Raw genomic sequence first — 24232 nt, forward strand, 5'->3', positions numbered from 1 at the left:
TGAATTGTGATCATTTTGGCATGTAAATCACAAAATCAAAGATGTGAAAACGTTTGATAAACTTTATTTTGACATAAACACAACAATAACCAGCTTCTGTGAACTAAAAACGTAAACTCATAGCCCTACAAGTACAAATGGATATTAAAAAAAAAAAAAAAAGCTTTTAGAACGTAAAACTGAAGATCATCTTGTCAGGAGGAGGAGGTGGATGCACAGCGGCCGCACAGCCGGGGGCACCCAGGGGAAGTTCTGCAGCCCGCGCGCAGCCAGACCAGACGGCCCGGGTGCAGCCACGGGACCAGCCCTTCCTGCACCTCAAGGCGGGGGGGTTCAGGATGCTGGAGAGGGAGCTGGGCTCTCTAATCTCCTGGGTTAAAATAAAATTGAATAACTTACAATTTGTTGACAGCGTTTCTCCCGTGCGCGTGCGCTCTCTCTTTCTCTCTCGCAGTCTCACTCTGTTTCTTTTCTTTTGGCTTTTCTAAGATGACAGATGCTGAATATATATACTCCCTATCTGATGCTGTGGCTGTTTGTGGCTGGCTGAGAGGGATGTGAACTCATTGCAGCTGTGTTAATCAAATCAGGTTGGGTTTCCATTACGCGTGCCAAACGGTGCCAATCCCCTTTGATCTGACATCAGATGTGACCGGACAGTAGATATGGAGATACAGTCATCGTCTCCTCAGCTGTAAAACGCTCACTCTTTCCAGTTGATAGGTCCGCCATCTAACTAGCTCTCCGCTGTGCGCTCCAGTCGCGCCTCTTTTAAAGGGGATGAGAGGTGACACTCTGATTGGCTTATTGAATGATACGCCCAAAACACACCCATGACTAATTCACAGAGTAAGTCCAACCCTTTTAGACTCTCCGCTAGTGTTGCACGATATACCGGTACTAAAATAGTACCGCAGTACTAGAGTATTCCAAACTGATTCAATTAATTAATTTAGTTAATTTATTTTACTCATTTATGCACGCAAACGCCTTTCTTGTTCCTATTGGAGCACAGATTGCGCAAGTGGTGTGTATGACAACACCTGTATCAACATTCGCAGCTGGCGCACATGAAAAAAGACAAGAGAAAGTCTGCCTTGCAAAGGGAGACAACACGAGACAACACAAACTTGGTGGAACATTTGAGTTACCAAACCGTGGCGTCCGTACCGAGGTACTTACCGAACCATGATTTTTTTGGTACCGTTACACCCCTACTATTTATTGTTCTAAAGGTTTGTATCCAAAAGGACTTTTCCTGAGGAAACGTACCGAAGAGTATTGAAAAGTATCGAAATTCATATTGGTATTGGTACCGAAACAAAGATTTTGGTATCGTGACAACACTACTCTCCGCCATGGCGCACAGTCTGAAAACGCCCTGTCTAACTAGCAAGTGACTGGGACACGCCCATGCGCCGCACGCCTGGCGCTTTGCGTTTTATACTATCTAAATAGGGCCTTTAAACTTCCCAATAGAGAGACTGTGTAATTTCGAAGTCTCAACAGTTTATAGGACTCTATCTTATATGCAGCCTCATTGTTGGTAAGATTAGAGCTGATAAAATATAAAAAATAAAATAGAATAAAATAAAATAAAGACACTACTTTAGAGGCTGCTGTGTTGTTACCTATGTTTGTGAAGGGCTAGTTATTGTTGGGGGATCCTTTCAAATTCCTGCAACTTTTCCTTTGCGCGTAGGGCTGCTCCTTCTCTTCCTCTATGCCCCAGTGCTGTAGCATCGCTCCTTCCAGCACGTTGTCATGTCAGCCCCTGTTGCAGCCGCTCCAACGTTGCGTCCAGATCTGTGGCAGGTCCGGGTAGGTCCACGGTAGGGTTGGGAACGATTAACCAATACGACCGGATATCCGGTTTGACAAGCGAGAGATACGGCTACGTCGGTAGCAGCCTCCTCAATCGATACGAATCAGCCATGAATCCTTAGATGAATCAATTGTAGAGTCATGGATTCGGGTATTGCGAGACTAGCAATCGGTTGACTGGCTTTAACAGTTTGCATCTCGAAAACAACGCGAGAGCCGGCGCCCGGTGGCATGCTCTGTAGCAGGCATTACTTTCAACGATAATGGATGTAAACATCAGCGCCAGCTTGACCGGTGGAGATGAGGAACAGAAGCTAATGCTGGTTGGATAAACCAGGGAGCAGCCAAGCCGCAGCAGAAACTAAAGGCGAATCCTGCCGGTTGTGGGTTGAACGCGGGGGTCACAGACACAGACAGAAATACGTATTCCTGTCAAATACGGCGGCGTATGATAACGGCTTACCGGCCGGCGACCGAGAAGCCCGGCTCCAGGTCCAAGAAGTCTTCGTCGGTGTCATGACTGCCCAGAAATACCAGCCAAGCCCTGGCAGCACTCAGGTATGTGGAGTGTCAGAGGAGAAACGAGCAGTTCACATTTCCACAAACCTCAGCGCACTTTAGGGACTGTTCTTTACTTGTCAGAGGAGGAGGGTGGCTGGTTGATTTTTATTTTATATATTTATTTTATTTTGATCCCCCCCTTATGTTAATCACTTATTGATGCTGTTTTTGAAGTATGAATAAGTCAATAAGTAATTTATTCCATTGAAATATCATTGATGTATTATAGAAAAGTGATTTATCTTTTTATAAATGACAAACAGAGTGTAGCAAACACAGAGAAATAGTCTGACATGCTGTCAGTGATAAGCTGCTAGTCATCACAGTCCATGATATCAACTAATAACAGGAGATGTCAGATTCTGCCCCTACATTGCATGTTATTATTTTATTCTGCTTTATGTTTATATTGTACAGCGTTATAATAAACTTTATTCCAGACTCAAGTCCATATAAGATACATACAAAAACACAGACAATACCATAAAAATAACACAACAAGTAGGTTTAAAACACTTAAATTTTACTTAAAGTTTAAAACTTCTTCTCATTTTTATATTAATCCCATCCAACAAAATGATGTTCATTCAGCAAGTCTTTTTTTGGTCCATGTCTAAAAATAAATAAATTTGACATGTGATTTTGTTGTTTGTCTTTTTATTTTATTTTTGCCAGTGCCATACAGCAACAATGCTTGGGGATGTGGTCTTTTACAAATTTGAAAATACTTTAAGAATGTCACTTTTATAGAATTGGCTTCTTTATTTTATAATGTATGATTAATGTCTACATCAACAAATTTTAACCATAGAATCGTATGGAATCGTATCGTTCCTACACTGTATCGAATCGTATCGAATTGTTCTGTATTAAAAATATATCGTTTTTGAATCGTATCGTAACCCGTGTATCTAGATAGGTATCGAATCATCTGTCACAGAGAGATTCCCAACCCTAGTCCACGGTGAATCCCCGCTTCCTCAGATCAAGTGCTGCTTCTCGTGCGGATTCATACAGCTTTGGTCCGGTGTCCCAGTGGATTCTCATCCTGGTGAGAGGGGTCTGGAAACGGACTCCTCTCTCCTTTAATATCTTCTTGATCCCGCTGTACACATTCCTCTTCTGAACCACTTCTGTTGCATAGTCATGGTCAAAAATCAGCTGCCGCCCTTCCACAATGATTTTCTTTTTGCAGGACCATCTCTTTAACGGTAAATTCCAGATAGTTAACAATCATGGACCTTTGTGGTGAGTTGCGGTTCGGCTTTTGGGCCAGCGCTCTTTGCGCGCTGGCTGGATTTGCAGGCTGACATCAGGTGGCAATGAGAGCTCCGTTGTGAGCAGTTTTTGGACATATGTGGTGGCAGAGTCACCTTCTTTATCTTCGGGTATTCCGAAAATGCGGATATTGTTCCTCCTACTCCTCCCTTCAATATCTGTCAGCTTGTCTTGCAGTATTTTCTGTTGTTTTGAAGATTTACACAGCGCATCCTTCACCTCCATATTCCACGTCTCAGTCTCTGCAATGCAGTCCTCTGCCTCGTCGATTTGGGCTCCATGTGTGTTTTAGTGTTAGCAGAGAGTTGCTGGTATATCTCTTGCTTTAGCTCGTTGATTTCAGACTTCACTTCTTTCGTGATTTGTTCTTTGAGTGTGGCCAAGTCTTTCTTCATCACGGTTTTAAGGTCGAGTATCTCTTTACTTACTGCATCCAGCCCCGAGTGCATCATCTCGGTTAGCGGGTTAGCATTAGTAAGATGCTTGCAGTCTTCATCGTTCTGGTTCATTGTCTTTGGATTAGGTCCTTTCTTAATATCACGTTTCTTCTTACTTCTTGTTACAGCTCCCCTGCTCATTGAATCCGACTGATAAGTTATCTTTTATGGATTGTGGGAGAGTTCATTTTAAGCTAGCTATTGGGAGAAAAAGTTCACGCCGCCATCTTCCTCACTGGCCGGAAGTCCCCCAACACTTAGAGTAGGGTTGTCAAAATTATACTCAAACGCTGTATCCGGATACAATACTAATTTACAAAAGTATCGATACTAACAGTGCACGCCACCTCAGCGCCTCGGGTGCGCGCGATGGGTCCGACGGACACGCGCTGTGCAGGCAGCATCTGGCAGGCACAGAGCCCTCGCTGCAACCCGGCATGTTGTCGTCGCTGTGCATGCATGCACGCATGCACGCATTTCTGTTGCTGTAATATGGCCAGCGCAGCTGCAGGAGGATCAGAGCAGCCAGTTTTGGTCAAAAATGATAAAGGAAAAAGCTCTCTTTGGAAATATTTAGCGAAGTGAACACAACACGCTGCAGACGGCAGGTACAGCCCCTCCCCTCACTAGCAGCTGAGCAGCTGGTGTCGCCAGCATCAAACTAAAATATAACTTCTAACGTTAATGTGGGAGCTAAGCAGAAAACTTTACAACACAATTATGTGTGTCTGAAAAGCTATGTTAACTGTAAAGTTACAGATTGAAGTTGAAAAAATGTTTGGTTTCTCCCGTAACCCGTGGTTCTCTGATCACATAGTGAGGTAGAAACAGGAGCACCCTGAGCCTAAACTACCAACTCTATTTGATCAGCAACGAAAATATTGTGCCTAGTTCACCAGAAGTACAGAAAATAAACAGGGCTATAGATAAATACATTTGTATGGACAGATCTTGTTTCTGGTTGTTATTTATTTTGGGGGGATTTTTTGTTATCATTGATGTTACGGTTCTGATCTTTATTTAAAAAATGACATGCCTCTTAATTTTTTGCTGCTGTATCGAAAATGGTATCGAGTATTGAATATTTTCCTGGGTATCGATATCGAGTTTGAAATTTTAGTATCATGACAACCCTAACTTAGAGGGTTGTTAAACAACACTTAGTTGTTTAAAGGTGACCCTCAAAGACTCTTCTAACTATCGAGATACAATTAAAAGCTTTATAACTTCTTTCCTAAGGTGTGACTCTGTTTCCTAATCACATATCTCAATGACTGATTTGTTTTCCGTGAACCAAAATGTTACAGTTCTATTATCAGAATTTTTGGACATAATAATGTTCTGTCTATTATTTATTTGTCAGTGTGTACAAACTAGCAAGGACGTAATGTCATTTCTGGTAACCATTGTTGGATTAATAAATAGAGTTGCACTTTGTAACTCCATTGTGCAGTGGTGCAGTGGATAGCGCTGTCGCCTCTCTGGAAGGGGGTTACAGGTCCGAACCTGCTGGCCGGCTGAGCCCCTTCTGTATGGAGTTTGCATGTTCTCACCGTGTCAGTGTGGGTTTTCTCCAGCTTCCTCACAAAGTCCAGAGACATGCACGTTAGGTTAATTGGTGATTCTACTTCCAATGCAATCCTCGTCACTTGCATGTTTGTGCTGCGCCTGTAACCCATTGATTGGTGTACCATAACCTCTGTGTGTGTGTGTGTGTGTGTGTGAAAGAGAGGGGAGAGGAGGGGAGGGGCGGGGGGAGTCCTTTGTTTATACTCGCGCGTTAGGCTAAGGCTAGCTAGCCTACAGTCCGTTGCAATGGATCGTTTTGTGATCAAGAAAAAATTGTAGATGGTATGAGGATTACAAATGGCTGGAATATTCATATTAATAATGCATATGGAATAATTAATAATGCATATGGAATAAATGCACTTGCTGTCACATTTTGGATGTATTGTCTGGTTATTGGCAAGGCAAGGCAAGGCAAGGCAAGTTTATTTGTATAGCACAATTCAACACAAGGTAATTCAAAGTGCTTTACAGAGACATTAAAAGCAACAAGACACAATTTAAAACAATAAAAACAGTCGATTAAAAAGGGAAATAGAAATTGAGAATGATAGCGATAATAATAAAATACAGTAACATAAAATAAAAACAGGCTCAATACATTGAACAGTCAGGATAAGAAAAGAAGTAGAATAATAAAAGGCATAAATCAGCAGTGTGTAGTTAAAAAGTACGGGCAGTAGAATACAGCAGGTAAGTATTTAATCTAAGAGTACGCTTCAGTAAACAATAGTGTTTTTAGCCCTGATTTAAAGGAGCTGACAGTTTGAGCAGACCTCAGATCTACAGGAAGTTTGTTCCACAGGTGAGGAGCATAATAACTGAATGCTGCCTCACCTTGCTTGGTTCTTGTTCTTGGAACACACAACAAACCTGTTCCAGATGACCTAAGGGGTCTGGATGCTTCGTAGGGAACCAGTAGATCAAGCATGTATTTTGGTCCGAGACCATTTAGGGCTTTGTAGACCAGCAGTAAGATTTTAAAATCTATTCTTTGACTCACAGGAAGCCAGTGTAGCGATTTAATGACCGGTGTAATATGGTCCAGTTTCCTGGTGTTTGTAAGGACTCTGGCGGCAGCGTTCTGAATCAGCTGCAGCTGTCTGATTGATTTTTTGTTAAGGCCTGTAAATAAGCCATTGCAATAATCCAACCTACTAAAAATGAATGCATGAATAAGTTTTTCCATGTCTTGTTTAGACAGAAACCCCTTAATTCTAGCTATATTTTTCAGGTGGTAATAGGCAGATTTAGTAATAAACTTTAAATGGCTGTTGAAGTTCAGGTCTGAGTCAATAATAACACCAAGATTTCTGGCTTGATTTGTAGCTGTCAATGACATAGAGCCAAGGTGGGCGCTGATCTTTGCCCTTTCATTTCTAGGGCCAAAAATTAATACCTCTGTCTTTTCTGGATTTAGCTGGAGAAAATTCTGGCACATCCAGTCATTGATTTGATGAATACAGTTACTCAATGAGAGTAAGGGACTGTAGTCGTGTGATGACACTGAGATATAGAGTTGTGTGTCGTCGGCATACGTATGATAGGAGATGTTGTGATGTTCCATAATCTGGGCTAGGGGTAGCATATAGATGTTGAATAGAAGTGGTCCGAGAATGGACCCTTGAGGAACCCCACATGTGATCGTAGTTCGCTCAGATTCATGGTTACCAATTGACACAAAAAAGTCCCTATCTTGTAAGTAAGATTTGAACCATTGTAGCACAGTGCCGGTGAGTCCCACCCACTTTTCCAATCTGCTAAGTAGTATATTATGATCAACTGTATCAAATGCAGCACTGAGATCTAGTAATACCAGGACAGAGGATTTGCATGCATCATTATTCTGATGAATATCATTTAAGACTTTGATAAGTACAGTCTCAGTGCTGTGATGTGGCCGAAATCCAGACTGAAATGTGTTAAAAAGATTGTTTTGCATCATAAAAGTATGGATTTGCTGAAAGACAACCCTTTCAATGATTTTCCCCAAAAATGGCAGATTTGATATTGGCCTATAGTTTTGCTTTTATTGAAAAAACAAGAACCTCCTTATAAAGTAACTGAAGTCATGAAAATCAATTATTTTCTTAGCACCCCCACGTATTGGTCAAGCTCCCCCTTAGCCCCGGGAGAGAAAAAATCCTGGCGCCGTGCCTGGTGTCAGCCCTGTGATAGTCTGGCAACCTGTCCAGGGTGTACGCTGCCTCTTACATAATACCAGCAGGGATAGGCTCCAGCCGCCCTGCAACCCTGTACCTGTATAAGCAGTTAAATGAATGAGTGGACAAAATCAGTTTTTAATCGTAGAGTCTACAAGGATTCTGAAAATACCTACAGAGCAGCAATCAGTGTTGTTAAACCACCATCTGAGTTTTGACAGGTCTTTAGAGATTAGAGAATACATTCTTAGCGCTGTGACATGAATCTGATGATAGAACAAGAGAGGCACAAACTGAGACACCAGACACAATAAATGTCACGTGACCCATGTCCAAACTGAGACACCAGACACAATAAATGTCACGTGACCCATGTCTGTCAGGAGTTTTATGTCATTACAACATATCTTATTTTGTTGTTGTTTGAGCATTTAATTTTATGTCATAAAAACATAAATTATTGAGTAGATATTTTACAACATTTTATGTTAATTTCATTAAACTATTGAAATACACTGTGGTGAGCTTTGGTTTCTCAATTGCTAGAATAAGGCAAGGAGACGAACTCTGAACCAGGAAGTGCTCTTTATATCACCTCAGTACAGCTTTAACAAGTGGGAGGTCACTAACTCATGGTGCAAAATATCTTTTACCACAACATTAACTGTAACCCATTAGCACCATTGTAAAAAAACAAACAAAAAAAACATTAAAGCAACACAGTGGAGTTTTTGAGCCCTCAAAATATAAATCCAAGATCGTTGTGATGGTACATCAACTCACAATAGGTTGGATGACACCTCCGTCATTGCTTGAGAGCGTCTGTTTCGCTTGCACTGGCACTATGCAGTTTCGGGGTTCGGGTAGGAACCCGGACACAAAAGGGACTACAAAATTTGGCTGCTTTAAGGCATACCTCATATCCCCCTCCTCTCTTTAGAGTAGCGTAGCCGAACCGAGGTGAACAAAGTTAGACGTGGTTGTCATGGCTGAAGCGACAAAGAAAAGAAAGAAGATGAAGGTGTTGTCCGAGGAGACAAAGAAAAGAAAACAGGAGAGCGATAAAACAAGAGCTCGAACAAGGATTAATATTGGCCCGGCTTTCACGCGCTGGTGAGACCTGAAAGAGGAGGAGGGATGCCCGACCGATGGTGACCTGGCGCTGTTACTGCTGTTACCCTCTACTTAGGAGACTCACTGTCTGCAGGTCGGCGGCCTCAGGTACATTTTAAGATAAAGTGTTAGCCTACATACAGACAGCTTTCATTTTAGTTTGTCTTTAACAGTTTGCTGTTAGCACCGTGAGCGCAATGTGCTTGTGTCGACTGCGATCGTAAACTATAATAGCAGTGAATGAGAGACTGCGGACAGAGCAGGTTGAAATATGGCTTTCTAATTGCTGATCACATGTATTGATAAAGTATTGGCTTGGCTGGCAGAGGTTTTATTGCACTTACTTACAGTAATAAGCGTAGTTGTCGTCAACTAGAGTAATCTTGAAGTCATAGTCCCTTCATCTGCACTGCGGCCTCTCTGCTGTTGTCTGACTTCACTCTGTTGAGTTTGTGTGTGTGTGTGTGTGTGTGTGTGTGTGCGCGCGCGTGCTGTGAGGAGGAGGTCAGCCCTGACATGCAGAGAGCAACTCATTTCTGAGTTTCGAAAATGAATAAATAAATAAAGCAATCGGCCTAATCATGTACAAAATGCTATAAGCAGGGTCCAAAACTAACTTTTTCACTTACCAGCCAGGCTGGTATTTTACCAGCCAACCAAATAATTAATAATTTAAAGGAAAAAAAGTCAAGTCACTTAATGCTGCCAGTGGATGAGACTCGGGGGTGTTGGTGGCGGGAGCAGCAGCAGCAGCAACATTAACCTCCGTCTCTTGGTCGTCGGTCGGTAAAATCTCAGCCTCAGCAGGTTCTTTTGCTTTAGTTTTTTGTTTTTCTCGCGGGAGGCTCCGCAATACCTGGCCAGCATCGCCATATGATACTTTTTCTTACTTCGTCTTCTACGGGGGTTCAGAGCATGGAGGTACATTAACAATAGGTTCGTTCGAGATGAGCCAGGCCTGCGCAGGTTCGATCACTGGCGATCGGCGCACAATGCATGCTGGTTAGTTTTGCTCCGACGTATTACAAAAGTAGACAGTGATAAAACGGCGAGAGCAAGGCAGCCGCAGTTTTTAGAGCCAGGTGCTGCAGTTGCTCTCCACCGACTGCACCGCCTGGCTCTCACCTGATCTAACAGCTGATTGGTTTAGATGTCAACTCAACAAGATGACGTTTTAGATAAACTTTTCATTTTTGTTGAATTTTAGAGATTAACATTGTATTTGTCTGATTTGAAGGTTTATTCTGTAACAGAAAACATGTTGTGTGACTGATGGTGAAGTTTAGTTGTCAGAGACTAAATAGGCCTACATTCATCATAAACTATACAGTCTACTGTATATTAATATTGGACTTCTTTAATTATTGAAGTATTTAGCAACACAGAGACTTGTGGTCAGTGGGATGTGAGGATTCTTAAACTAACATCTGTACAGATGTGAAGCCCTGACTGTATCTGACTGATCTTTAATGAAAGCTGTTGTCTTGTATTTTTTTTCCTCTGAAAATATTAACCTTATAGTCAGTGCTTAATTTATAAAATTAGAAGTAGGGGAACACTTTGGGCCTGAGAGGGCAGTGTTCCCCCACTCCCAAAAGTGGGGGAACACCCGAGCCGCCTCACTGCGCAACTTCGAATGGAATGGTTGTGACATCTAGTGTTGTCACGGTACCAAAATTGGGACCCACGGTACGATACCAGTGAAAGTATCACGGTTCTGAGTAGTATCACGATACCACAGCAAAAATGAGGCAGATGTGCCTTTTGTCATTTATAAAAAGATAAATCACTTTTCTATAATACATCAATGATATTTCAATGGAATAAATTACTTATTGACTTATTCATACTTCAAAAACAGCACTAATAAGTGAATAACATAGGGAGGATTGAAATAAAATAAATAAATGAAATAAAAATCAACCAGCCACCCTCCTCCCCTGACAAGTAAAGAACAGTCCCTTCATAAGTAAAGAACAGTCCCTAAAGTGCGGTGAGGTTTGTGGACCGTTACCTGCCACAAAGAGAGAAATGTGAACGGCTCATTTCTCCTCTGACACGCCACAACCTGTGTGCCGCCATGGCTCGGTTGTCCAGGTACTACTGGGCAGTCATGACGCCAACGAAAGAGGAAATTAGGCTACTGGACCTGGAGTCGGACTTCTCTTTTGCCGGTAAGCCGTTATCTTGTGCTGCGGAGCCACCGTAGGCTATTTGACCGCTGTATTCCTGTCTGTGACCCCCGTTCAACCCACAGCTGGCAGGATTCGCCTTTCGTTTCTGCTGCTGGTTGAAATCTGTACTCGCACAGTGTGCTGAATGATTTATTTTGCTCGCACAAAACTAGTTTTAGTCGCAAATGCGAGTAAAATGCTTGCACGTAGAGCTCTGTGGAAAACAAATCACTGCCAACAAGTAAAAAGAAAGAAATAGTAACTTTCACTGCACTCAAGATACTCACATGTCTGGAAAACAAACCACTACAGCAGCATATTGAGTGCCAGGTGGCCAGCGCACGCCGTTATTGGACGGCGCATGGACACTCACCCTCTTGCGATTGGACTTGAACTTATCCCACAGTAGTGGTACGTGAGTAGTAGTACTGCGGTACTCCACCCTTCAACACTAGTGACATCAGCCAATACTGTATGTAGTTTTTGTAGTTCTAGACCCATGCAAATTAGTTCCGGAACGCACCAGGGCCTTTTCTGAAAAGATCCTGGTATGCGTTCCAGTACGTTCCAGCTCAAATTAAGCACTGCTTATAGTCAAACACAGTTTATTTAGCCTGTGTAGTTGAGGGGACAGGTCAAACTGATATGATGCTGATTTACAGGAGAATTCATATCAAATAGAGGATAAACCATGAACATAAACTACATATCACCTGTAAAGCATTTTAATAAATTAATCTATCATAATTAAAACAACTGGAGACTGAGAACAAACTGATATATGGGTCTGATCACTTTTTTAATGAATTGACATCATTCCAGACAGGATGTTACTGTGTCTGTGACGTCCTGTACGGACTGAAGGCTGCTGGAAACTGTCGGGAAACTGTCCGACTTCACCGCGGCTTTTTGTCACCACCCCCCGCTGCGGCCGCCTGCTCTCGTCTACTTTCCAGGCGAGGCGCAGTTCATCTCGAACGAGCCTATTAACAAAGTAGCGGAGTGAGAGAGTGGTACATCCTGTCAGCCGAGGGGTTTTCTATCTGTGCAGCCGAGCACCACAGCACCTCCACGGACTATTACATCCAGACGGTCCCGGTGTTTCCTCCGCAGGCTCCACTTCACTCAGCTGCCCAACAAACCTGCTGCTTCTTCCCACTTTAACCTGAGTAACAAACCGGGGCTTGGTGCTCTGGTTGGATCCAAACGGAGAGCCAGGGCTAGCTGGGAAGCTAGCGGAGGTTTCCCTCCGGTCATGCTAACGCTCCGCTAGCCTCACAGCTGCTCCTCGCCAAACGAGCCTAACAACAGCTATCCACCTCGGCACGCTGTGTTAACGTCATGACTGACGCACTTATGTGACCAAAGATCGTCTCTGCCTGAAATACACATTACTCTGAAACCAGCCGATACCAGCATTGTTCTCCAGTAACAAAAAATGCATTTTTCGCTGGTAAAAAAATAACTCGCCAGAGTGGCGAGTGGTCTTAAAAATTTACCAGCCAGAGACAAAATCTACCCGTAATTGGTGAGTGGCGAGTGTTAGTTTTGGACCCTGGCTATGAGGCTATTTTACCTGTTCTAAAGACATGATGATTGCGTATTACACGGCCAGCTTCAGGAAGTTGACCGATATCGTTGGCTTGTCAACAAATGAACACGCAGAAAGATTTTTGCGACAGTTGTAACAGACAATACCGTTTTTCGTCTGTAGGGGGATCCCGTGAGGTAAAAAGTGCAATCCTTCATTGTGTTGCTTTAATCTCTGCATAATGGGTAACATGAGTGATGTAGAACACATTTAAGTACAGTTTTCTTCAGCTTATTGCCTTAAACACAATGGCCTCTAGTTTCCCGGCGGGAAGGGTGGCGAACCCCGCGCAGAGCTAGTTTCGAGCAGCGCAACCCGAGGCGCGCTCAGTTTGGTAGTTTGGCAGACCGAGGTGTGCTGAGATGGGTGTGGCGGCGCAGCAGGGGGAGGTGCCAAAAGGCTTCGCCGAAGGTGCGCTAAAAGCTCGCCAGCTGAAACCAGGTCTACTGTCAGCGCAACCGGAGTGCAGCCGGTGTAGTGGCAGTTTGGCTGACCAGCGGACAGTGCGCACATGTCACCAAAACGTCACAGGCAGGTCTCCAGAATGTCAGGCACATTAACGATGCAATAAATACCCACAAAAACCACTATTCAGTGCAACTATCTGCAATCAGCACATAAATGTCGACTGTCACATCTGATCAAAGGGGATTGGCACTGTTTGGTACGTGTAATGGAAACCCAACCTGATTTGATTAACACAGCTGCAAACTAATGAGTTCACATCCCTCTCAGCCAACCACAAACAGCCACAGCATCAGATAGGGAGTATATATTCAGCATCTGTCATCTTAGAAAAGTCAAAAGAAAAGAAACAGAGTGAGACTGCGAGAGAGAAAGAGAGAGCGCGCGCGCACGAGAGAAACACAACATTAATTTACAATTGTGGTGACCTCTTCCCAGGCTACCTTTGCATCATCAGCCTGTGGAGGTCTGCTCGCAGTTCCGTATATTCAGACACTGCGAGCTTGGACCTCTCGGACCAAAACATCAGTTTCCTCCTGGGAGAAGTTTGGCCGTCTGACGTTGCTGCTCTCTTCTGCCATGGCGAATTGAGTAAACTCTCATTACGCCTTCGCACGGCGCATTTAAGGGCGAGGAGAGGGGCTCATTTGATTGGTGTGATGTGAATCGGCTGTGTAAAACCCACTCCACGCCTTCTCTCCTCCCTCTTTCCCACTTGCGCAGGTAGGAGGGACGTGGGAAAGAGGAGTAGTTGCGCCAGCGCGCACAGTGTGCCAAACTTGCAAAATCCACCTGGCCACACCCAGTTGGCGAAGCGCAGGTGCGCTGTGCCTCCGCCTCGCCCAGTCTGCAAAACTAGAGGCCATTGTCTCACGGCATGCTGGGAAACTCCGCCCATTTAGCCTTAACACACCACAATATCTTAAGTGCACAATGACAGTGTTGTTTAATGGCCTTAAAATAATTAGGGCAAATTGGCTTTATACATTTTAGTCAGATTTACTCAAAAAGTTATGTCAGTTTTTGTGTCAAGTGAACATAAATTTTTTATGCCATTTTAACAATCTGGGGCATTTGTGTAGACTTAACATTAAATTTTGGAGTTTACAGTGTATGTCAATTTACTTAATTCATCATCCTCTTTAGCACCATGGGCAGCTAGTCCTGCTGGTTTTTAGTCATTGCTGCCTGGCCATCAGGCAACCTTCGTCTGCTTCAGCACAAACATTACCAACCATGAACTAACAAACCAGCTCTGAACCAAACTGTTCTTAAGCTCACACCTTAACATAGCCATCTTTCATGCCTACATATTTTTTTCTTAAACCTGGTCTAAAAAGTATTAATTAATCTAAAAATAAGGGTTTAACTGGTATTAACATGTTTTAAATCAATCTTAAATCAAAGTCTAAAAACATGCGAAGATGTGAAATAGGATTTTATTTATTATTTTTTACTTTTTTTTCAAAATAATTGAATACATTAATACTTTCAATAAAATTTGCTGAATGCCTCTCGCATTAACGTCACACAGATCAGGATAGTGGATCCACCAACACACATATTTTGTTTTCAGTCCACTGTCTACTAGCTAGATGTCACTGCACCCTGGACAACACGGGGAAGTAAAAAATTCAACAATTGGCTATCTAACCAAGATTTCGAGGTTGCATGGCTCAAACAGGTTCAGGGAAATGCATACAAGGCTCTGTGTATTTTATGCAAAATGTTTTTTAAACTTGGCTGAATGGGAATTAAGGCAGCTGAATCCTACATGCGGAGTGAGAAACACAAAGTCACCAGGAAATTAGCTAAGTCACCAACAAATGCTATGTTCTTTGCAAACAGCTGTGTTTTATTGTTACAGTAAACATTTGGGCAAAACTGTCCCCCACCCTAAGTAACTGATGGGGTTTTTTTTTTTTTTTTTTTTTGGTTGTTGTAAAATTGGTCTTAAATTTCATTCCAAGTGGCGTCAAAAAAGTTTTCAAATGTAACTTGCTTTAAAGAGGCAACAGATAGCATTTTTTCCTAAATATATCATTATGAAAATAATGTGGGTTGCACAGGGTAGTGGCCACAGTAAAATCAGACTATCAGCGTTTACATAGGTTACGTAGTGGCTTTGCAATCTTTGTAATAAGCTCTTGCCACCGGGGGCGAAATTTCGCGGAAAAAATCTGCTTTACGGCACGAAACGCCTCATGTATTGCGAAACTGGTCGGTCAGCCAATCAGAGACTGGAGCTGGTCCTTATGAGGAGTTGGGCATGAGATAGTTGAGTCACGAGCACAATGGCAGACGGACAAAGTTTGGAAACAAGTGAAAAATGGCCTAGCAAAAGAAAACGAACTCCTCTGTCTGAGGAGGCAAAGAAGAGCAAAAAGGAGAGTGATAAAAGAAGAGGAAAAACAAGAGTAAACCGCAGTCAGGCGTTCAAGAGATGGAGGCAGCTCCGTGACCAAAGAGGCTTGAAAACCGATGTCCAGCTAGCTTTCTTTCTAATGGATCAGTGAACCGATGTCCAGCTAGCTTTCTTTCTAATGGATCAGTGAGTAACACGGCTAAATGTTAGCTAGACAAGAGAGGACTGTACTGTACTGGCTGCTAGTTAATTCCTAGCTGGCCAGCATCGCAAATCGCCGCAACCAGGGACCGGGTAGCGAGTGTTGGTCGGCTGACATCCTCGTTGCCATTCTACGACAGTGATACCCCCCTCCCTTCCTTCTGTTCTCTTCTCACGGAGGCAGCTATCGACGGACATCGCCCAGCTAAGTTACCCAGTTACCCAGTTACCCAGCTGTGAACACTGGACTTTTCAACGCAACGGCCTTAGACTGAGGAACATCAAAATCAGTTAACATTAGTCCACACAGCTCTCCCAAGCTGGCCTGGATAGCAGGGAGATCATGTCGGTCACTGGCCATAAATGTGAGGGCAGCCTTCGCAGCTACTGGGCACCCAGCATCTCTGACCGGGAGAAGTGGAGTAAAATCCTCTCCTCCGCTCCCGTTTGTCTGGTGAATGCCTCTCTGTCAATACACTCTGCCAGCAATTTAATAATATTGATGCCAGTTGTAACATTTGAATGTTTTAGTAGTAAGCCATGTTCTAAGCGGGATAATGTATAGTGAGTCGGTAATGGTTGAAAAATAACTCCGCTGCGCGTCAGGGTTCCATTCCCGTTGGGAGTTATTTTTCAACAGTCACTGGCTCACTATACATTATCCCTTACGTGTCTACTGTTGTGTTTGTAATGATACTGTACATATTGGTATAATTTACTGTGAGTTGTTTGTACTGGTACTGTGCATTCTCGTATAATTTATTTTTTTAATTTTTTTAATTTGCATTACTATTTGTTTTTTCTTCAGATAAATCTGATAATTGTTGCTCGGTCTCTTTACTCATTCATTTAGTAGAGTGTCCACACACCTTCTCATTCTACATATACATAGAGGTATACCGGTGGCTTTACAGCCTACATTTTATTGATTATCTCTGATCCCCACGGTCAATTTGGTCATTGCGACAGTGCGAGCAACACCGCTGACGCTAGGTGGCGCCAAGCTAAAAGAAATCGAATCCTATCTGTTGCCTCTTTAATCTGTCGGAACCCTAAAAACAAGTGATAACAGAGGGAAACCAACACTTTGTCTGGGAAATGCTGTTTCTGTTGACCTGTACAGGAAAAGGAATGGACTGGGATAAACTTTATATTGTGTGTGTGTGTGTGTGTGTGTGTGTATTTCAGTCCTGGATACAGCAGGTCAGGAAGAGTTTGGAGCGATGAGGGAGCAGTACATGCGCTCAGGAGAAGGCTTCCTATTGGTGTTTGCACTCAACGACCGGGGCAGGTAATTGAAAGTTTGTGTGAGTGCATAGCATGATAAATACCTCAGAGGTAGAGACACAGTGAGCTGAATGGTTTGTCAGTGTAACCGTGTAATGCCGTCACTCACATCGACAGTCTGTCTTCCTGCTAAAGAGGAAATGAAGTGAGCAGTTGCTCGTGGTGAGACTTGCATGAGGTCTCACTGTCCAGCTGTTATTTAGAGATGTGCGGAGAGGTCAGGACATTCAACATTCCGTCTTTGTTACACCTAATTGATACAAGTAGAAGAGAGTATAATTCTTCAGTTTTGGCTTCTCAACATTACAGCAATAAAACTTACAAGAGAAAGGCATTAAAAAAAGAATATAGAGAAATGGTACTTTGAAAAACAGTGAGGAGCACAGAACAGGTTGACCTTACCTGGTGCCACTTTGTGGACTAAATATCATGGATATCTGTTCAAGTGCATGTGTTCTGTTCGAACAAAACCACCACCTAGTTTAACACGTCTCTCACACACACTCAATAAAACATATGTGAGATGACATTATTAGTGTTGTGAAACATTTGTTGGAAGGGCTGTTGTATTAGATGACATGAGACTGTAGAGGTGTTGATGATGGAGTCAACCCCTGTCTCTGTTTTCATGTGGTTTGCAGCAGAGCTAAATAGACACCAGCAGATTCACACTGTGTCAACAGGTTCTGTCAGTTGTTAGATGAAGACCTTATGATTAGCAGTTTATAGTTGAATATAAGCAGAAGCACAGATATTTATTCTGTCCGGATTTAGTTTTCTTCCTATTTTCTGTACTGGGGCCAGTTATGGGCGTGTATTTCCACGGTGCTCAGGTGAGGGCGGGGCTTTATAAAAAGGTAGTGATCAAAAAGGTAGTTTCAACTCCTGATTATGGTTGTGCAAAAGCTAAATTGCAAGTAATGCAACATATCTAAAAGCCTTGTGACTCAACATTTATACAGGTGAAGTACATTCGGATAGATATGTATACCTGACAGGACAAACGGGAAACAGCACTTCAAATGAAAAGCACTGTACTTCATAACATAAAGTGTGTTTTTTACAAACTTGACACAAGCCCTGAGTCACTTGCAGTCCATTCAAAATGGGCCAGCACCCCACTTTAGGACCGCAACCCACTGTTGCACTGTTTATAATTTTGTTTTTCCATAACAATGTTCATGCATTGAAATATTCAGTTTTACACTTTATTACACACTTGTTACTATTAAGTAAACCCATCCTCCACATATGAAAAAAGAAAGAGAACTCACTGTTCACAGATAATGGTTAGTTTTTATACTTGTCAGGTCCCTCTCACCCCAAATAGCTAGGAGATTTCAAAAATGCAAACCAGACAAAAGCTGGGCTCTAAGGATGATACAGTACATATGTTGGCTGTATACAATTCTGTGTTTTTGAATTATAAGTGGGAGTTTTCAGAAAGCTTTTCTCAGTGTTTACAGTAATGACCTTTGTATTTGATTGCATTATTAATAACTCTAGCTGTTGCCTGTTGGCACTCATCATCATTATCTGCCTTTAAAGGTCTGTTTTCTGGAACACCAGACTGCTGCATTTAAAAGAGATAAGCGGAGCTGATCTGATTGGTCATTATTGTTCTCCTGTACAAAGTACATTCTCTCCTGTAAATCAGAATGCATTTGTTGATACTTAAATTACTAATTCTTTCCTTCTGTCCCCTGATAGCTACCATGAGGTGCAGAAATTCCACACTCAGATCCTGAGAGTGAAGGACCGGGATGACTTCCCTATGGTGCTGGTTGGAAACAAGGCTGATCTGGAACAGCAAAGAGTGGTGAGGAATTCCCTTGTGCATTTTTATGGGGTCAATTAGCTTTCCCATTGTTTGTGAAATATGGTTGCCTGATATCAGCCTGAAGAGTCAACATGAACTCAGTGGAGTGGGCAGATTCAAAGGTGTTGACCCAGGACAGGAGTGGAGTGCAGACAGATGTACTCCAAAAAGTCAAGGTTAGGTCATCCACGGTTAGGAAATAACAGGGAATTTCTTGGACAAACTAATCTGATTTGCTGGATGAGGTCACCATATTTAAAGGAGGAGCAGTAAATCACTTGATGACAAAGTTCAAACACAGCTGTGAGTCAGATGGGCCGGAAGACTGCATTTCAGCAACTATCACACTGAAAATAAATGATGTAAATAAATGTCAAATGCAGCTTATACTTGACTAAAAATATGTTTCTTACACCAATCTATTAACAGAAAACAAAAAAGCAAACAGTAACCTGTTACTAGCTGTTTTGTTCATTTGTTTTGTTTGTGTAGAGGGAAGCAAACCCAGTTCCATATTACTTTCCACTACTATCAGTAGTGACAGCTTTTATGTATTAACTTCTTACAGTACAGTAATGTATGGGTGGACCGCTCAGTACTGAAATGAACGCAGGGTGCAACGAGAGCACAGCTGTACAGAATGAAAAGGACGAGGAGACAGTGGAAGATCCTACTGACCTCACACATTGTTTGCATTGTTTGCAGATCTCCAGGGAGGATGCTCAGGCATTTGCCAGAGAAAACAGGATCCACTACATGGAGGCTTCGGCCAAGAATCGCTACAACGTGGACGAAGTCTTCATGGAGCTGGTACAAATTATCAGGTACAGTCCTTATTTATTTAACTTTGTTTTAGTCGGGTTGGAGTAACAAATAATGGGTCTCATTCAAGAAAGGTGAGCAGAACTAATTTGTGTGTAAACTGTTTTTAGAAGTAAATTTACGTGTATTTCGCCAATCATCAATATGTTAGTAGCTCCAAGCTTTTTGTAGGCACTAACAAAATCTACACCTGCTTCTGACTGCTCATAGTGCTTGTGTAAATAAGATATTCCACATAAATATTGCTTGTCATTGTTAGAAATTATAATTTTAATGTGTATTGTGCTCTCTTATTCACATTATGCAGATGCCTTTGGAACACCTAAGTTAAACATGGCAAAAGATTAGAAATATAACACAGTTAGCTAAATTAGTTGGCATTTAGCAGATTTGAGCTTCAGATTAGGTGTTTTAAAAACGTGATTCCAAAATTGGAAATTGCTGTTCTTAGAATAAATAAAATAACAAAGGAACGCGCTCCTCCTCTCCTCCCCTGCATTCTTTATGCACCACAGCCCCAAACTGCATGTCATTTTGTTTAATTTGATTATCAGAGACACGACATGGGAGACATAAACATTATTTCAAATTGACAGGATCGACAGGATGCACCCGTCCATAGTAATTATGACCTCCATATATGGTGGTCACTGGCTATTCATGGACGGGGGTGTATGCTAATTGCTGACCAGCGGGAGCGCGCTGTCAATTTAGGATTGATTGGCATTCATGAACATACACACGTGTCTACGATCAAATCCGAGTTTTCAGTGGCGTTCATGAATCCGGTGTAGGTTTTTAGTACTAAGGTTTTTTTAAGTGCAAATCTGCTAACAGATTTACTAACATTTCATGAATGAGACTCAATATGTTTAAAGTCTCCTCAGAGGTCAAAACACTGCACAGAGCAGTGTTTCCCCTACCATTATATTAGTATATTAGTATATTACCATTATTCATTTTATTTTCTATATACCAACAGAAGTCATTTAAGGTTACTTTTCCTATAGTACAGGGCTACACCTTATCCTTTTATAAAACAAACTAAAAAGCCTTATGTTATTTATCTCATTTACATGACAGCATGTCATTCCTGTCTCTATGTGGTCGCGCATTTACAATTCTCCTCTGCTCTCTGTTCCGCCCCAATACGCACACTAGGGCTGGGTTAAAATGATCGATTCATCCAATCGACCTTCACTGGAATGACCCAATATCGATTCGCAAAATCCAAGATCGATATTTTAATATACACTTTTTCCCACGGATGTGTGAAGCTTTAACCCCGATAATCTCGCCAGTAGTAAATGAGCCGCAGCGCTAAGTTATGAATGACAGTAGTATTGAGAAGCTCCGACGTTATTGGCTCTTTTACACATGACTGTTAGCTTACTTTTTTACATTTGGGTGTAATGTGTTATCATGCTGCAGCATCTCCTCCTGCTGTCTGTGCGTCCTGACACACAAACACAGAGCAGTCTCTCATCCACCGTGCTAATACTATTATGTTATAAACAAGCACAGAGGGCTTTACATCTAATAGCAAATTGCTACTAACAACAAAAACTGTCTCAAGGCTTAGCTCAGTTTGTCCTGTATCTTAAAACTTACTGTTGGTCATGTGACCTGCAGGCAGTGACTCTCCTCAGTAGCAGAGGAAGGAGCAGAGAGGACAGGAGGACTGATACTGACTTTTGATTTGATTTGATTTGATTTGATTTGATTTATTGACACAAGCAATACATAGAATTTTAAACAATAAAAACATATGTCTGCATTTGTCAGGGATGGAACGAAAAAGTCCAAGAGTTATTTCCATCGTTGTCCCTGTTATAACAGCAGTCCAAGTGGTGGCATGCATCAGTAAAGTGCTTGACGGTCTACATTAATCACAAGTTAATTAAGAGCAATAGTAAATGAAACCACAATAGTGCAAAAAAGAGCGTTAACACTTATAAAGGTAGGTCGCAGAACAGTAGTTTCCTAATCTTTGATTTAAAAGATACTGCTCTTTCCGTTTCTTGTACGGAGAGCGGTAGTTTGTTCCACTCCACGGCACCGGCATAGATAAAGGATTCACCTCCTGTCTTTGTCCTGTGTTTATATAGGGCAACATTTCCTCGGCTAGCTCTAGTATTATGTCCATGTGCAATTCTCTTGAAATAATTATTAAAATAAGTTGGAGCTCTATTATTCAAAATACTGTGGACCATAGTAAATTGGATCTGTCTAGCTCTGGCCTCAACAGGTAGCCACTGTAATTGTTTAAATTGAGCCATTCCCATGTGGCTCCTGTGGTTCAGCCTCAGGACTACTCTAATTAGTTTGTTCTGTGATGTATGAAGTTTTTGTTTCAGGGCTTTGTTTAGACTCAAGTACCAGGAACTAATAGTGTAATCAAAGTGACATTGAATTAAACAGGAAGCTAATATCTTTAGACACTCCTGGTTCAATAGTGTAGCCTTTCTTGCAAGGAATCTAGTTCTAGCATTTATTTTTCCCAGGGTCTTTAGAGCCATAGAAGCGCCCCCTAGAGACCCATCGAGGATACAACCTAAGTATTTAATTGAGGGCTGCGATGTGATTGTTACCCCTCCAGTAGTTATAACAAGTTTGTCCTCCTTGCTCAACCTAACTTTTGAGCCTTATAATATAGATTCGGTCTTACCTAGGTGCAATAGCAACCTATTTTTAGACAGCCAGGTTTGAACCCTGTCTAGATCCTCTCTTAGAATGTTCTGTATGCAATATATGCCTTTGTGTGATGCGAGAACGGCAGAATTGTTAGCATATAAAAATAAAGGGCTGGAGCAAGCAGCTTTCATGTCATTGATGTAGAGTAGGAAGAGCAGTGGCCCGAGCACACTGCCCTATGGAACCCCACAGGAAACAGGCATGGCCTCTGACAACACTCCCCCAACATCAACTCACTGGTCCCTTCCTGATAGATAAGACCCTAGCCACTAAATGGCGGAGCTGTCTAATCCTAGAGCCTTCATCTTTAGCAGCAGTATGTTATGGTTGACTGTGTCGAAAGCTTTTTGGAGGTCTAATAGAACAAGCCCACACATTCTCCCTTGATTGACTTCTTTCTTAACCTTAGAGATTACACTTAGAATTGAAACTGGTCTATAGTTGCTAGGGTCAGATTTACTTCCCTTTTTGTAGATTGGAGTTACTTTCGCATGTTTAAAATCAGTGAGAAATTTTCCTTGCTCCAGTGAAAGATTAATTATACACATTATGTATGGAGCAATGTCAGCCGAAGCATCTCTTAAGAACCTAGCACCAATCCCATCAAGCCCAGTAGCCTTAGTAATATTAAGCTTGCTCAGCATTTTCTCTACGTAGTCGACTGTAACCCTATTAAAAGAAAAAGCATCTTCCTTGACTCCTAGTTCACTGTAGTATTGGGTAACAAAGTCCTCACCGAACTCACCTGTTTAATCTGGCAATTTGGAGACCAGGTTGCTGGCAATAGAGGTGAAAAAAGTGTTAAAAATCATTCCTACGTTACCTTTGTCGAACTCTATGTCCTTGTCTGTTTGTAACCCTATGTTTACCTCATTAGTCTTTGATTTACCACTACAGCCTAGGTCTTTAGTGTTTTCCATAATTTTGAGGGATTTTTGCTGTTATCCTTAATTACTTCAGAGTAATAGTTCTGCTTACTTGTCTTGATCATTTTCTGTGTTATATTCCTACATTTCTTAAAATGTTCAGAATCGTCTGGTTCTTGAGATTTTCTAAATTTAGCCAATGCTGAGTCCCATTGCTTTATCATTTCCCTAATTGAGTGGTCAAACCAGGGGTTGCTCCTTTGTTTAATTCTAATCTGTCTGGGAGGGGCTACTGCATCTACTGCCTTGATAAATAAACATTTTAAAGTGCCCCAGGCCTTGTCTACATCACAGGCATTTGTTATAGGAGACCAATCCAGGTTTTTCAATTGAGATCTAAAAGTTTCTACAGAGTAATTTTTGAGTGATCTAATACAGATAACTTTATGCGCAGAAAAAGGTACCCTGTGTCTCTTTCTTGTGCAGTAGATAAGGTAGTGATCACTAATTCCATATCCAATAACCCCACTGTGAGTTATATTTGATTTGTCAGTCACTAAAATTAGATCAATGGTAGTTTGGGTCGTTTGGCAAACCGGAGTGGGTCCTTTAATTATTTGCGTCAACCCGGAGGACTTGCAAAAGTTGTTATACGCCTTGTAGGTAGCGTAGCTTACATCAGAGACATCTGTATTAAAATCTCCTAATAATTCAAATAAACACAAGAAGATTGTGCTCTAGAGAAAGGATCAGCACTCAGTGAATAACCTCCTAAGCCCTATGATAAGCTATTGTGGCAAGGCTTAACTATACAGACCAGTGAGCAGTGATAACTAACACTAACGTCTTTGGGGTCATCGGGTGGGAACCTCCTTTCACCAGTGTTTCGTCTAGTTGGTCCCACGACACCTCCAGGAGGCTAGACAGTGATCTCTGGCGTCCCAGAGACACTCCCCTAATGCCAGGTCTCACTGCTCCTCGCACCAACCCAATAACCTCCTTTA

General features: G+C 42.1%; 1 protein-coding gene across 1 annotated transcript in view; it reads left to right on the top strand.

Annotated features, from left to right (window-relative positions):
- The window catches only part of rras (RAS related), a 53966-nt gene that overhangs the window by 19966 nt on the left and 9768 nt on the right, over positions 1 to 24232 (top strand). Inside the window, exons 3-5 of the mRNA XM_050070319.1 lie at positions 16929 to 17031; positions 18738 to 18846; positions 19552 to 19670. Coding sequence (XP_049926276.1) covers positions 16929 to 17031; positions 18738 to 18846; positions 19552 to 19670 — 331 coding nt within the window. The remainder of the gene's footprint in view (positions 1 to 16928; positions 17032 to 18737; positions 18847 to 19551; positions 19671 to 24232) is intronic.

This window comes from Epinephelus moara, chromosome 18 (assembly GCF_006386435.1).
Source record: "Epinephelus moara isolate mb chromosome 18, YSFRI_EMoa_1.0, whole genome shotgun sequence".
Taxonomy (NCBI): Eukaryota; Metazoa; Chordata; class Actinopteri; order Perciformes; family Serranidae; genus Epinephelus; species Epinephelus moara.